The sequence below is a fragment of the Balaenoptera musculus genome, chromosome 17 (assembly GCF_009873245.2).
Source record: "Balaenoptera musculus isolate JJ_BM4_2016_0621 chromosome 17, mBalMus1.pri.v3, whole genome shotgun sequence".
In the NCBI taxonomy this organism is placed as follows: Eukaryota; Metazoa; Chordata; class Mammalia; order Artiodactyla; family Balaenopteridae; genus Balaenoptera; species Balaenoptera musculus.
This window is the reverse complement of record NC_045801.1, coordinates 37966256-37982287: the sequence shown is the minus strand read 5'-3', so window position 1 is coordinate 37982287 and position 16032 is coordinate 37966256. Positions and strand designations below refer to the sequence as shown.

General features: G+C 36.8%; 1 protein-coding gene across 3 annotated transcripts in view; it reads right to left on the bottom strand.

The window, feature by feature from the left end:
• Positions 1–16032, bottom strand: part of STK3 (serine/threonine kinase 3) — a 314394-nt gene that overhangs the window by 242163 nt on the left and 56199 nt on the right. For all 3 annotated transcript variants that reach the window (XM_036830681.1, XM_036830683.1, XM_036830682.1), the window contains one exon: positions 7625–7739. In XM_036830681.1, coding sequence (XP_036686576.1) covers positions 7625–7739 — 115 coding nt within the window. The remainder of the gene's footprint in view (positions 1–7624; positions 7740–16032) is intronic.

The window sequence follows — 16032 nt, the reverse complement described above, 5'->3', positions numbered from 1 at the left end:
TATTCCCTCAATGCCCCCTCCCCTGCTCCCACCCAATCACAGATATATATCAATATTTCATCCTGGGAAAAGCAGACAATAAAAATTCCTCGTATACAACAAACTGGACATTTATTGTGTTTTAAGACACAAACTTTAAGTTGGTATTTTAATGTCGTTTCAACCTGCACAGCTGGGTACCCTGAGAGGTTTCAACCAGAATGCTATTCTCAGAGTCTGCCTTCACCAAAGAGCTACAAAACTATGGAGACCCAAAGAACAGAAGCAATTCTCTAGTCCAGGGTCTAGTGCTCATCAACATTTAAGTTTGCTCCCAATTTTCTGTTGTGACAACACTCTGGGACATTTCTCACTAACCAATTGTGCTAGGGTTTCTTTAAGGTACAAATGGAAGAGGAGAATCATTGGATGGATCCCAGGGTACTTATACATTCAACTTTACAGTAGATTATCAAACTGTACTCCTCAAAGTAGCTGTACTAATTGAAACACCTAAGAGTACAAAAGTATGTATAAGGAGGTAGGTGGGACGGAGAAGAGGAGATATCATTGATTCAGGTTCAAAAACCAACCTGAATTTGTAGTTAATTTGTTTAATTCTCTGTCTTTCCTCCTTCTAAAATCCCACTAAACTGATAGAAAAAAAATTTTTAATAAATAAACTAATAAAAGAATCAGGGCTTCCCTGGTGGCGCAGTGGTTAAGAATCCGCCTGCCAACGCAAGGGACACGGGTTTGAGCCCTGGTCCGGAAAGATCCCACATGCTGAGGAGCAACTAAGCCCATGCGCCACAACTACTGAGCCCGTGTGCCACAACTACTGAAGCCCGCATGCCTAGAGACCGTGCTCTGCAACAAGAGAAGCCACCACAATGAGAAGCCCGTGCACCGCAACAAGGAGTAGCCCCCGCACGTCGCAACTAGAGAAAGGCCACACACAGCAACAAAGACCCAATGCAGCCAAAAATAAATAAAAATAAAAATAAATTAATTAAAAAAAAAAAAGAATCAGCACAGGAGAGTATAATAAATTGGGAAGTATTTCTATGAAGAGTCACAGGCAAGAGCAGGCAAAGAAGGGGTGTGCAACACAAGGAGTGATTACCAAGTAAACACCAAAGGGGCTCCAAGTTAGAATCATTGTGTAGGGAGGGCAGGAGCGAGAAGGGGAATGGAAAAGGTAGGTTAGCTTTTCCATGGAAGCTGAAAAGAAGAAAACAGAATAAGACTTGGCTCCTCATCCCTATTCTATACATACAGATTACATGCATTCTGGCATTTATCCCCAGGCCCCAAAAAAGGCAGGGGAGGGGAATGGCTAACAAACTGAACAAACCACCTCTTTGGGCACTTCCCCCTAAAGCCAGCTCCCAGCCAGTTCATCCTAACATTATACCTGCCAGGCAAAAAGCATCGTCCCAATGCTTCTGATGAGAGCTAGTCAGCCTTTCTGGTGGTCAGCCTGCCATGGGCAACACCAGGATCAAGCAACTGAAACAATAACCCCAGTGGAAATAAAGATGATTCAGAAAACAGAAAATAATTTTTTCAAAACTTATTTTTCTTAGAGTGATTAGAAAAGATTTTGCATCCATGCCTCAAGCATCAAGATGTCATGAAAAAGGAATAATCAAAAACATGAGTTCTTGTAAATTAAAATATAACTGCTGAAATAAAAAGTTCAGTTAGAAGAGTCAGAAAATAAAGTCGAAAAAAACCTACCCCCTACCCCACCCCCAAAAAGGAGACAGAAAATCTAGGAGGGAAAAAAAGAATAAAATTCAGGAGATTTCGCCATCCAATGAATACAACAGAGGGGGAAACTATCGAAGAAATTTTTCCAAAGCTGAAGAAAGACACAAGTGTTTATTTGAAAGGAACTACTGAGTGCTGAGCATAACTAATAAAAAGGACTCACACTCAGGCACATCCTTGTGAAATGTCTTGTTCCTTATGCAACATCAGAAACATGAGAATACAGAAAAAAGTCTAAGAAGTTCTGGGGCGGGGGGCACCTACAAATAACTAAGACTCTGACAGGCATTAGCTATGTATAACATTAGCAACACTGGCTGCTAGAAGATAATGGAGGGAAGCTACCACAGCTCTGAGAGAAACTTACTTTCAATGTAAAATTCTACATAGGCTACTATCAACCAAGTATGAAAACAAAATAAAGGCATTTTCAGATATGCAAGGATTCAAATAGTTGACCTCTTAACTCTTACACCTTGAAGAAGATAGTTTAGGAAGAATATGAAACAAGAGTGAAAAACCAAGGAAATAGGAAATATACAAGAAAATGGTGGCACTAACCCAGGAGTCCAGTGAAAAGAAATTCCAAGGATGCAGCTCTACAGCAGACCTAAAAAGCAATGAGTCCACATTAGAACAAGAAATCAGGAAGCTCCAAAGAATGTCTTCTAAAGAAGAATCACATAAATTCCAGGAAATAGATAAAATGAGTAAGAAGCTAGAAGACATTAGTGAAATGATAAAGATGGCATATGCTGCTTCTTTCAACATGAAAAAAAAAAAGGAAAAACTCCAGGAAAAACAAAAAATTATGGTGCTAAGATCATGATCCTAACATAGATCCATCAAACTAATATATGACAATGATTTTGAGCAATTAAGTGTGAGAAAAGTAAATCCATTTAAACCAGATACTGGGAACATTTTCCTTCAGGTGATCTAGGAGTATGACACTGGACTTTTAAAGATGGAAATATAATTTTAGCATATCATTGTTTTCTCTCCCAAGATGTCCTTTGCCCTCTCTTCTCTGAGTCATTCATTCATTCATTCATTCATGCATACAACAAATATTTACCCAGCATCCTGCATGTCAGGCACTGACGGAGGAGCAGAGATAGAACAGTGAACAAAGAAGACAAAACCCTGCTCTTGTGGAGCCTGATTCTAATGACAGATGACTCCTCCTCTTCCACGATCATGCTAAAGGGTTCTCTCTCCTATGAAGTTTTCACTGAACTTCCATGTTAGGCTAACTGCTTCTCCTTTACTGCCCCTAAAGACCTCTAACTCTTTATAGACTCAAATTTAGCTTTTTATGTATGTATTACCTCAACTAGTCTGCAAACAATGCAACAACAGCAACATTTATTAGAGTTATTTGTACCTCAAATGCAGAGCACCAGGCCTAGATCAATAAATGTGTTTTGAACCTTTCCGTTCAACCAAAATATAAATAAAACTGCCAAGTAAAATGTAAAGCACTGTACAAATGTTACTTATTATTTAACAGATGAGGAAGCTGAAGTCACCAGATTATAAAACTAGTTTGTGGAAGAGCCAAAACTAAAATCCACAGTGCTAGGCTGAATTAAAATAAGTGGTCAAATCAAAAAATGGGCCAAAGTGGGAGAGACAAACCTTAGGCGTTTTCTTAGAACATTTCCAAATACACAATAAACGTCTAAGACATGGATTCTATTTCTTCCATATGTCAAGGCACAGCTTAAGAATTATGTAAAGATCATTTTGAAAGCCTCTAATCAAAAATATAATCTATCTTTAAAAAGCTTCAATTTCACAGAGTTGTCTATTTTTACTTTGCAGTATATACTTGAAATGCATAAGTGTTTAGAAGTTAAATGGCATTTAACATAAAATATATTGGTTTTTAAAATATGTCCTCACAAGGAAACCTTCAGGCACACTTTTTATGGCCTTTCTTTGGTATATGATCATATCTGTTCAATAACCCACAACATTAATACTAAATAGTAGTAGCCATGCAAATTACAATTTATCTACAAAACTATAACACTGAATAGATGAGTAAGATTGTTTATATTCACAGAATAAGCAGCCAAGGAATTGATCCTGTTTCAGTTCAACAAACATTCATCAAAGGTTGCTAGATGCCAGTAGCTATTCCAGGCACTTGTAATATTTCCAAGATGAATATATAAAAATTTCTGCCCTTGAGTGGCTTATAGTAGGGGAAAGCAACTGCAATTACTCTTCTCCTAAAGACTAAAAGCTAACTAATAATTAAATGTGATGTCCAAGTACAGGATACCACAGTAAGGTTATCTACACATAGGTTTCACCAAGCTCAAAAGATGGTTTTAAATACTGTAAAAAAAAAAAAAAGTCAGTTACTGAAGATACATGATACCAGGACATGAGCTGTGTTTGTGGGTTTGATCACAGAAATCAGGAATTTAACTCACATACACTTACTTATAGATCCTTCAATACTTATAAACTGAAAGAGTCAATGAATACTAACCAAACAGTAATTTTTACTCTAATTGCAACCAGAAGACTCAGAGAAACTTTTATCACACACCGGAATATAGGAGGGTTTCACCTTCATCCTACCCCTAGTACTACTACCATTAATTACCACAATTACCATTCATTATCAGCTCAACTGCCAACAATCCAATCCCAACCCTTTGCTACTCAGGCTCAGTTCCAATCACTGGGAGTTCTAGTTAACCCCCAAACTTAATTCTATGCCTTTATCTTTTCCTAGGTGTTTCCCAAAGATAAAGTATAGGTCAGGGCATAAAACCACTGAAAGAGATATTTTGAAATTCCTTCTTTAATATCTATGCTGACAATCAGATAACTGGCTTCTTGACTTTTAAAATGAAATGTGAAGTACTCATAAAACTATTAGCAAACTGTCAAGCAAACCTGCAAACTGGTAAGAAAAAGACCACCACCACCGACAACAACAAAAGGCAAAGGATAAGCACAAAAAGGAAATAAAAGAGCCAGTACACATATGACAAGATGCTCAGTCTACCTAGCAGTCAAAATATGTAAGATAATAATAATAACAGTAAAAATTATAATAATAATGGCAGCTAGAATTTATTGTGCTCTTTATGTAAGAGTGAATATGCAATAAAGACTTACCTAATTCATTAATCAACCAATTACCAAATAGATAAGAAACTACCTGGGAAAACAGGGAAAGTTTCAAAGAGGAGGTGATATTTGATCTGGTCCTTCATGGATACAAATTCACTAGGCAAAGACTGGGGGGTAGGGGAAACACTCAAAGGTGGGGGAGCAGTTGAGGCAAAAGCATATACCAAAACACCAAAATACAAATCTTAGTCAGATTTTCTTCCCTGTGCCTTTAATTTTCAAAGAAACACATGATCAAAAAACAGATAGCAATCGAACTGAAAATCCAGAATAGTTCATCCATGAGATTTCTTTCAAAGACAAGAATAATTCTACAAAAAGTGTGTTACTTAGGTGGTTTTCCAAGAGTCATTCCTCTTAAAACAAATCAAAAATCTAAAAGAAACTGCCAACTTAGAATTCTTTATCCAGCAAATGAATCGTTCAAAAATGAAGTGAGATAACATTTTCATACAAAAAAAAAAAAAAGAGAGAGATCTTAACACCATCATACCCTTATATAAGGAAACACTAAAGAACACTGTTCAGGCAACTGAGAAATGCAGAAAAGAGTAAAAAGCAATAAAACGTATAAACACTGACAATATAAAATAATAATAAGAATGCCTTGTGCTGTTTAAAATGTATATAGAATTTAAAAAAATAAATAAATAAAAATAAAATGTATATAGAATTAAAAGAAACAACAAAGCATGTAACAAAAAACAAAAGAGCATATAAAGCCAAAAAAAAAAAAAGTTCCCATACTCTTAGAAAAAGATTGATTGTTCGTGACCATGAAAACAATTAACTACTGGAGTGAGTGTTAATAGATAAGGACAACTGTTTCACTGGTCACATCTTTGAAAGCTAGCCAATCAGTAACAGCCACGCCTCTGAAATTCAAACAATCAAGATTATCACTCCATTGAACATTCCTATAAAATGATCAAATATTTACAATCTCCAGGTGTTTTAAAAAAAAAAAAGAGGATGATACATATCCCCGTATACTGCCAACCTTCATAACAATGGTACTCTTTTTAAATAATACATAAATGAAGGAAAAGTAGCATAAGTAGCATAGAATATTCTTGAGATTTAACAGGAGCTGTTATCAAGGCAACACCCAGAGATAATATACCCACAACTCCTGAGCCATCTCGTGCAGCTCTGGGTTCTTCTTGTATCTGGGAATCAGACCCTTCCATGCCTCCCCAAGCCCAAGGGAAACCGTCTGTGAGAATAACAATTAGACTATTCCAAATGTATGATCCCCAAACATGTTAGGTGGATTCTGTCTTCTAAAAAAGAATGCAAATGGGATAAAATCTTTCCTTTGATAACTGGTGAAGGAGATTCCTGAGGATAATGATCCCATCCATATCTAGCTTTTAGAACTGCAGTATACCTTCACGGTTTGTATTTATTAGCAACAAGAAATAAAGTACTTGGATCATATTCTTCCTCTGTACTCAAAATGGTAACATTAGCATTTAAATAAAGAAAACAGATTTTCCATTTCACTCAGTTTTACTTCATGTTCCTACTTGGTAATTTTAAATACCAAATACACTGAGTTCAGCCCTGGAACGGTTTTAAAACACTTCTCTAACTGGAGTATAATTATCTTCAATTAAAGCATTGTTCTGCCACTCAGGAGTCATCTGATTTACATAAATGTTAGTTAAGCACCATACAAATTCTAAAGTATATAATTGGAATGTCACAAATCATTTAATCTATTCTGTCAAAACAGGGATTATTTTAAGTTCTATCTCACTTCCTTTAAAAGAAATCCTATTTACTTTATTTTCTCTAACAGAAAAAAAAAAAAATTAGTAGGATAAACTTACAACGTGCTTCCCCAATCAAACTTTGAAATGATTCTGGTTAACCACGAATTGACTCAAGTAGTTAAGTATTTTTCTGAATGTATTTTACTGAAACATGTCTGACTACATGTAATAAAGACATATAGTAATTGGGATACTGTCTCATGGAATTACAAATTATTTCTCTGATTTATTATTCTTAGTCATTCACAGATTTTAAAAAGGTCACTTTGTCCTCATAAATTATGAAAGGAAACTAGGTGCATTGCTAGCCTAAACAATTTTATAAACAGCTCTTTTACTGCGAGTTAAAACATAGCCATAAAAAGTTATTATTAAAAAACAAATTTCACAAAGCTGAATTTACCAGGAAAAAAAAAATTTATAATCTAGCTCTATTACTTTCAAACACCCTGACAATATTTGGGAAAATAAGACAAAAATTGTTTTTCAGTTATTTTTAAGATTCAGAAACATAAAACTTCAACTGTTTACCAATCATAGGTTATAATGCAAAAAACAAGATAAAGAAATACCATGAATATTATGAACTTTAAATAAAATTCTAGCCATAACTTACTGAACTCATGTTAATAAAGAACATGCACACTGATTCCAAATGAAGAAGAGGAGTGCCATGGTAGTTTCTTGGTGACCAACCAAAAATTATCCTAATAAATAAATTAAACCATCATATGACTCCTGTATTTGCCATATGACAAATGGCAAATTTGTGACTTTGACTGATTCTCACACCTCATACTAGATCCCTTTACACTTCAAAACCTTTTCTTTTCTCACACTAATATTTTTCTTGTAACAAAACACTACCTAGTCAGATTCTAAACTATGAATCTTTACAAATGAGATTAGCAAAACAATTTAAAAATACTTACTGTCTTGTTTCGTAATCTAATTATGTCCGAGACAGAGCCAGCTCCACAGTACTCCATAACAATCCAGAGGTCTGTGTTCTTAAAGTAACTGCCATAGTACTTTACAACATATGGGCTAAAGAAAAATATATAGACAATTAAACTCAGTTAATTCCCAAATAAAATTATTTCTTAATCCCAATTCAAAATATTTTCAACATTTCATAATGTTCCAATAAGTAAACTTAATGAGTAAACTATTATTGTACATGGAATTGTATCTATGTAGGGTTCACCAACTGTGTATAATTAGGCTTTAATTCATGGATGAAATTTTAACAGGATTACAAACCAGAGGAGGTCCAAACGTTTTGAGTGATTCCCAAGAAAAGAAAGCTTTGTTTTGGCAAAGGACATACTCTTTAACATAAGGAACAAATGAAAATATTTTCCTTTAACTAAAGCATTTTAAATATAAATCTTCTAGGGACTTCCCTGGAGGCGCAGTGGTTAAGAATCCCCCTGCCAATGCAGGGGACATTGGTTCGAGCCCTGGTCTGGGAAGATCCCACATGCCGCAGAGCAACTAAACCCATGCGCCACAACTACTGAGCCTGCGCTCTACAGCCTGCAAGCCACAACAACTGAGCCCACGTACCACAACTACTGAAGCCCACACGCCTAGAGCCTGTGCTCTGCAACAAGAGAAGCCACCGCAATGAGAAGCCCGCGCACTGCAACGAAGAGCAGCCCCCGCTCACTACAACTAGAGAAAAGCCCGCACGCATCAACGAAGACCCAACGCAGCCAAAAATAAATAAATAAATAAACTTATAAAAAATATATATATATAAATCTTCTAAAGGATTTTGCATTCAGTCAAATATTAACACTCAACTTTACATTTCAATACTTCATATTTCAATGAGGCCAAAACAATTTTTTTTTTAATTCTCTTGTATTTTGGCCTTTAAAATCCTGGAGAAAAATAATTATAATTTTTTTTGCTTTAAATTCAGGTAATTATAATTATTGACAATTTAAAATATTTCTGAGCTGAGGTTTCATGTGTTTCAGAGCAGAATAAACTATGTTGATAGCCGAGTTGTTTTTAGGAAAACTTAGAATGGGGCAAATGACCGTAACAATTGATATTTATTCAGGGTATGCTATATACAGTGATGTGTAAAATATCTTGCTCAACTCAAAACAGAATATCCACATTCACAGAATACATAAAAAGATGAAAAATACAAGGAAGCATAAAGTAGTACACAGCTTAAATACTACAAGAGCTCATAGGTAGAAGTGACCATGGCAGAGTCAACCTAGAGAACTTCGCAGAATTGGTGGAATTTGAATTATGGAAAAAAGGTTAAAACTTCAAGATATGGGTGTAGAAGAGAGATAAGAAGATTTGGAAAAGGGAAAGACCATGAGCAAAGGCAAGGGAAAAACCAAGAATGGCATGTTTAGGGAACAACTTGTTCAATAGATATTTCTATCTAGAAGTAGCTATCATGAAAAGTGGCATCAGTGTAAGATAAATAAGACATAGGAATCAAAAAAGCAAAAAAGAACAATGAAAAATGGAAAGTACTATAAAAGACCACATAAAGAGACTACCAAAAGAAGAGATTAAGAGAAGACGGTTGGGGAAAGACTTCTCAGTAAAGCCTTTGCAATCTTAACTAAGTCTTGAAGCCAAGGGTAGAGCAGATTGGTTAGAGCTTAAGGGCTTAAACTAAAACAGGTAGCTACAGGGCTAGAATTCAGTCCTGTTTTATCCCTACTGCTCCTCTTGCACAGACTTGCTTCGGTCTCCTTGTCATAGTTTTCTCACCCATTCTAATCTATGCTCCATATAGCTGACAAGTAACTTTCCTTTAAAACAAAAGTAAAGTAGGCTAATCATATTGCTCTCCTGATTAAAAAAAAGAAAAAAAGCTCCAATGGCTCTCCATTACCAAAGGAAAAAAAGACAGAACTGCTTCATATCACATACATGACCTTTCAAAGTCTACCTTTCTACCCACATCTCTCGTTACTCCCCATCTCACACCTTAAATCTGCAGACAACACTCAACTTTGCTAGGTGTTGGGAATGGAAAGTATTATTAAGAGTTCATAAATATTCACTAAACCATTTAAAAGTGTTTGTTTACAAATGAATCTAATCTATAGAGCCAAAACTTCAACTTACAGGGAAACATAAAAAAGCTTTCTTTACATACACTTCTTTGGGTTATGAGTGCCTGTGTAGAAACCTTTATAGGAAGTACTGCTCTTACACCTGGCTGTGCATCAGAATCACCTGTGGCCCAGACCCCACACCTTGGAGTTTCTAACTCAGCAGATGTTTTAAAACCTTTATAGGTGACTTTGATATACACCCACAGCTAAGATTCACTCCAGAAGATAGATGACATATCCTTCAGAAAACTTCTTTAAATATTAATTTTCTTATTCAAAATTTTCAAAGGTGTTAAATTAGCAATGAGTTGAAGGTTATGTTCACTGAAAAGCACAAAGAAAACATGTATTTTATCTTGCAATCTACACTAAATAATCAGCAATTCTAAGGGTAGGACTGACAGCTCCTATGAAAATTAGAGATTCTAATCTGGGCAGCTACATAAAAGGGCAGCTCTAGCTCTCTTTAGGGGGTGAGTCAAGGCAACACCTTTGGGGAAAGGTAAAATTCTCTTCAAAAAATATTTTGTGGCCCATTCTAATACACAATCAAGTAAACGGATCAAAGACCAACAATTCTATATCATTAAAAATGGCCTCGGGCTTCCCTGGTGGCGCAGTGGTTGAGAATCTGCCTGCTAATGCAGGGGACACGGGTTCGAGCCCTGGTCTGGGAAGATCCCACATGCCGCGAAGCAACTAGGCCCGTGAGCCACAACTACTGAGCCTGCGCATCTGGAGCCTGTGCTCTGCAACAAGAGAGGCCACGATAGTGAGAGGCCCGCGCACCGCGATGAAGAGTGGCCCCCGCTTGCCGCAACTAGAGAAAGCCCTCGCACAGAAACGAAGACCCAACATAGCAATCAATCAATCAATAAATAAATCTTTAAAAAAAAAAATGGCCTCAATAATTTTAACCTAGAAAAATATTTAAGCAGATAGACCTAAACAGCCATGTTAAGGACACACACCCGAATACAGTTTCTATCAATCACTCAACATTCATTCACTGACCCTCTACTCAAGCCAAGCATTAGACCAGACAAACCAGACAGACACAATTCTGACTCTCCTCTAGCACATACCAGCAAGAGATACACAGGTATTAGAGAAGTAAATCCACAAGTAAATATAATTACTAACTGTGGTAAGAAAAGAAGGAGAAGTGCTATGAGATAAACTGGCTGAGACTTTATTTTGCATTCATCATTTCTGCAAATAAAACTGTTCCTAGTTCATATGGAAGAATGGAATAGCACACATACTCCATGGTAGCCCCTGACTTGGGAAGCACTGGCGTATATGAAAAAACTTTGAAAGTAGACATGGGTGAGCTTTAACAACAAAATATCCCCCCTCCATTGGTGGCTGTGGATTACAAATTACATTTGGAAAAGAAAGAAATGCTTAAACCCCAAAGTTTATACGTAATAATGGCCTACTACTGGTCATCCTCTGGTATCTTCTGCATCAATACTTTAAAGCACTTATAACATCTTATAATTGCTTTGTCATTGACTTTTCTCTGCCTCCCCTAGAAGAAAAGAAGCTCCATGAGGATAGGTGCCAATCTGCCTTGCTCTCCATTTTATCCTCAGTACCTCCCTCCTTGTATGCACAAACAACAGGAATGAATAAGTAAACAAATTAACAGTCACAGAAAAATTAACAGAAGGGACCTAATTCAGGCCTCCCCAAAGAAATAACATTTAAGCTAGAGTCAAAGGTCGGCTAGAAGTTAACCAGTTATAAAGAGCATTCAGGTACCAAGAACTGTCTGTACAAAGGCCCTGAGGAGAGAAAGAGCAAATCATTTTCAAGGGATCAGTATGCCTAGAATAAAGTGAGTGAAAAATTAGTAGAACGCAATGTAGTTGCAGATGGAGGCAGGAGCTGATAACGAAGGGCCTCAAAAACAAGATAAGGATATTGGGCTTCAACAGATATTCAAGAGAAGAATTTTAAGCAGAGGAATGACATGATGTAATTTATACTTTTAGGATTCCTCTGGCTACTGCTTCAAAGCTGGATTGTAGGAAAGCAAATATGGACATGGGTAGACCAGTTAGAAGGTTCTGTTGGTCTGTGCATGCAAGAGATTGTATTAAGTGTATCTTTTTATTTTCTGTATTTGTGCTGCTTTGACATCTGGGGCCTACTGACAAAGTCTCCACTGTTCCTTTCTCAGGGTTAGCTAATTCCTAGAGATAGCATCTGTGAGCGTACCTTTCACATGCAAACAAGCCAATCGGGAGTTTCATGCTCTCAACTACCTCCAGGGCCACCATTTCCCAGCCCTAATCACCCCAGGGCCGTATACCAGACAAACAGGGACAGCCCCAGATCACAAAGAAATTATTCAATCTAGCCAATCCTAAACCTGTTTACTCAATTTCACCCATTCCTTCCCACAGAAACCACAATAAAGTCTCTTGCCCACATTTCCCCCACTCCCTCTGCCTCCTAACTGACCCTGGTGCTTCCCTGTATGGGTCCCCCTCTCTCACCCACACCCTTCTCAGATCTGGAAGTATAACAATCTATCTCCTGATATGCTGGTCTCATTATACCTGAATAATAATAAAACCTACATTTTAATAAGCAGATCGTGGCTTGGAGTAGAAAACAAATTCAAGAGATATTTTCAAGGTACACTCAACACAATTTGATTATGATATAGACTGACAAGTTAGAAGACAGTAGGCAAGTTTTCTACTGTGTTTTATGCACTGTGTCTCCCTTCAACTGCACACTGAATATAAACTTAAGACTGGCAAATTAAAGATTACAATTTAAAGCCAACACTTTGAAAAATTACAAACACAGAAACAAATAAGCAGAGAGTTCAAGACCTGGGACTTCTAAGCCAGTCTGTTTCCACTGACACAGACGTCGTTCATTCATAATTCATTCCTGTATCATATAAAAGTAATCAACAAACATTCACTGAACAACATACATAGCCTAGTGGCAGATGCTAGGGAGAAAAATTCGTAGACTTTAGCGACAAAGAAGAAAAGGCAGTCCAGACAATGGGGAACCCATGAAGGAGTTTATGCAAGAAAATAATACAATCAAATAGCCTTTAAGGAGGATTATCCAGTGCAGGATTGTCAGGGGCCAAAGGTGATAGTGTTCATACTAGCGGGCAAGTTAGCTAACCGTAAAATTATTTAGATACACTAACATCTATTTTTTTAACCACACATTGATTATTAAAGGCTGGAGAGGAAGCAGGGAGAGCTTGCTTCAAAACACTAGCTCAGTGTTACTTATAATTTTAAGCAACACAAAGTTTTAGTTCAGCCATAAGGCCTAGGAATCTTGACTAAGCCACCATATGGACTTACAGGACATACGAGAATCCAGCAATTCTATGTATTCTTGGCACAGTTAAATAGTTAAATACGACTCTGAAAATTCCAGTGGGTGGAGGGACATGGAAGATGCAAGTCAAATTACAGCATACACCAGGAAGCAAAGGTGAAACACGATGCCTCGATAACTGGGGCAAAACTCATGAGGCACAGTCTACTCCCTTCCCCTGTGCCATTCCCCTACCTTTCATTCTCCTGTCCCATTCATTCCCTTTCCCCTATTTAACACCTTCAACCCAATAAAACTACTTCCTCTCTTTTTTCTTTTTTTTTCTTTTTTGGCTTCCTCTCATCTCATGCCTAATGTATCATACCCTTGCCATTCCTCTGTCTCCATTTCATATCCTCCCTAAACCCTTATTCTAAGGGTCTTCTTCTAGTATCACAACTCAAAATAGTAGTATAAAAAGAGAAGTGAGGAAAAAACAGAGAAACCAGAGGGAAAAAAATAGAAAAAGCACTACAAACTTCCTTATGTATTTGCACCTTATATAGACACTACTGTGGTACAAGTTATTTGGACTGAATCATTGTTTAAGCTTCTTATAGAGATTCAAATGTTAATTTTTCCCGTCTAAAAGTTAATTAACATTTTTATGTTAACTTGAATTTCATCTTAATTGAAGAAAATAGTGTATTGCTAAAGGTATCTTTTAATAGACTTTGATTTTTTATGGCAGGTTTGGGTTCACAGCAAAACTGAGTGAAAGGTACAGAGCTTTCTCATATGCCCCCTGCGCCCACACGTGCACAGCCTGCCCATTGTCCACATCCCCCCACCAGACTGGGATGTTTGTTACAAGTGATGGATCTACACTGACACAACACCATCACCCAATCCATACTTTACATTAGGATCCACTCTTGGTGTTGTACATTCTTTGGGTTTCAACTGTATACACCATTATAGTATCATACAGAGTAATTTCACTGCTCTACCTATTCATCCCCCCCACCCTCCTAACCCCAGGCAACCACTGATCTTTTTATTGTCTCTATAGTTTTGCCTTTTCCAGGATGTCATATGGTTGAAATCATACAGTATATGCAGCCTTTCCAGATCGTCCTCTTTCACTAGTAATATCCGTTTAAGTTTCCTCTATGTATTTTCATAGCTTGATAGCTCATTTCTTTTTAGTGCTGAATAATATTCCATTGTCTGGATGTACCACAGTTTATGCATCCACCTACTGAAGGACATCTTGGCTGGTTCTAAGGTTTTGGTAATTATGAATAAAGCTGATATAAACATCCATGTGCAGGTATTTGTGTGGACATAAGTTTTTAACTCCTTTGGGTAAATATCAAGGAGCCAGACTGCTGGATCATATGGTTAAAAGTATGTTTAGTTTTGGAAGAAAACTGTCAAAAACTGACTTCTACACTGGCAGTATTATTATGCATTCCCACCAGCAATGAATGGAAGTTCCTGTTGCTCCACATCCTCACCAGCATTTGGTGTTGTCAGTGTTCCAGATTTTGGGCATTCTAATAGGTGTGTAGTGGTATCTCATTGTTTTAACTTGCATTTCTCCGATGGCATATGATGTGAAGCATCTTTTCATATGCTTATTTGCCATCTGTGTATCTTCTCTCGTGAGGTGTCTGTTAAGGTTTTTGGCCCATTTTTTAATTGGGTTATTTGTATTCTTGTTGAGTTTTTTAAATTCTTCGTATATTTTGGATAACATTCCTTTATCAGGTAAGTCTTTTGCAAATATTTTCTAAGGTGTATTTTTTAATCTTGCCATTATAAGCATGTGATAATTAAAATACTAAAAAAATGGCTATTTTTCATTACATACGTTTCATTAACATCCTTCTACCATCTTAATAGTGTTCTAAACTTAATAGGGGTAATACAGTGTTTTCACAAAGGCAACATGAATATTCTCCTATGAAAACTGAATTGTTTCCAATATAAATCTAAATCACAGCAATTTATTTCTTGGCCCACCCAAAAACGAATACATATAGATGAACTGATAAAAACTGCCACAGTTAATCACAAATCCTTCAGTATGGTGAGTTTCAATTTTATTTATTTATTTTTTTCATCAGAAACAGTGTTCAAATGGAATCTCACCCAGAAACATCAGCAAACAGAACACATGGGACAGGAGCTGCTCTGGTAGAAAGAAGCCTCTGAGCAAGCAAGCTAGAAATGCGCTATTCCTACCACATGGACCGCCTCTCCTCTTTGTCCAGTAAATCTAAGTCATCCTTTAGAACTCAGCTTGGGTATGATCTCCCTGAGGAAGCTTTCCCTGCCCCAATGGTGAGGCGTTACAAACATCTTCCAACCCATACAGTTCCCCATATTTACCCCATCAGAGCTCTTATCACACTATACTGAAACAGCCTGTCCATTCATCTGTCTTGTGCATCTGACTGAAAGTCCTTCCAAAGTCTGGCTCATTCATTGTTATATGTCTTATGCGCAGCACATAAGGGCTACCGTCAGGAGTAGGTACTCAGTATATTAGTCAAATAAATTTTTTTACATAATATATATATTGAATTTATATTATATATATATATATATATATATAAATAAAATAAATTGGGTGAATAATTGTGTGCCCTGATGCATGTATTAACAACACATTTCTCTTGGTTTAGGTATGAGAAATTCTTTCTCTAGAGTGTCAGTACTAGGAATGTAGAAGCTGTGTCAGTTGTGGTTCCCTTATATCCACATGACCTGGCACATAGTATTCAAAAGTATTGCTGACCAGCTCTTGCCTCCATCTCTAGCACTGCCTTGAGAATGAGTACTTTACTTTGAACTGTTGGAATCATTGTATAGACATTGCTTTCTTCAGCACTGGCCCTGGAGTCAGCAAATGTGGGTCCTCA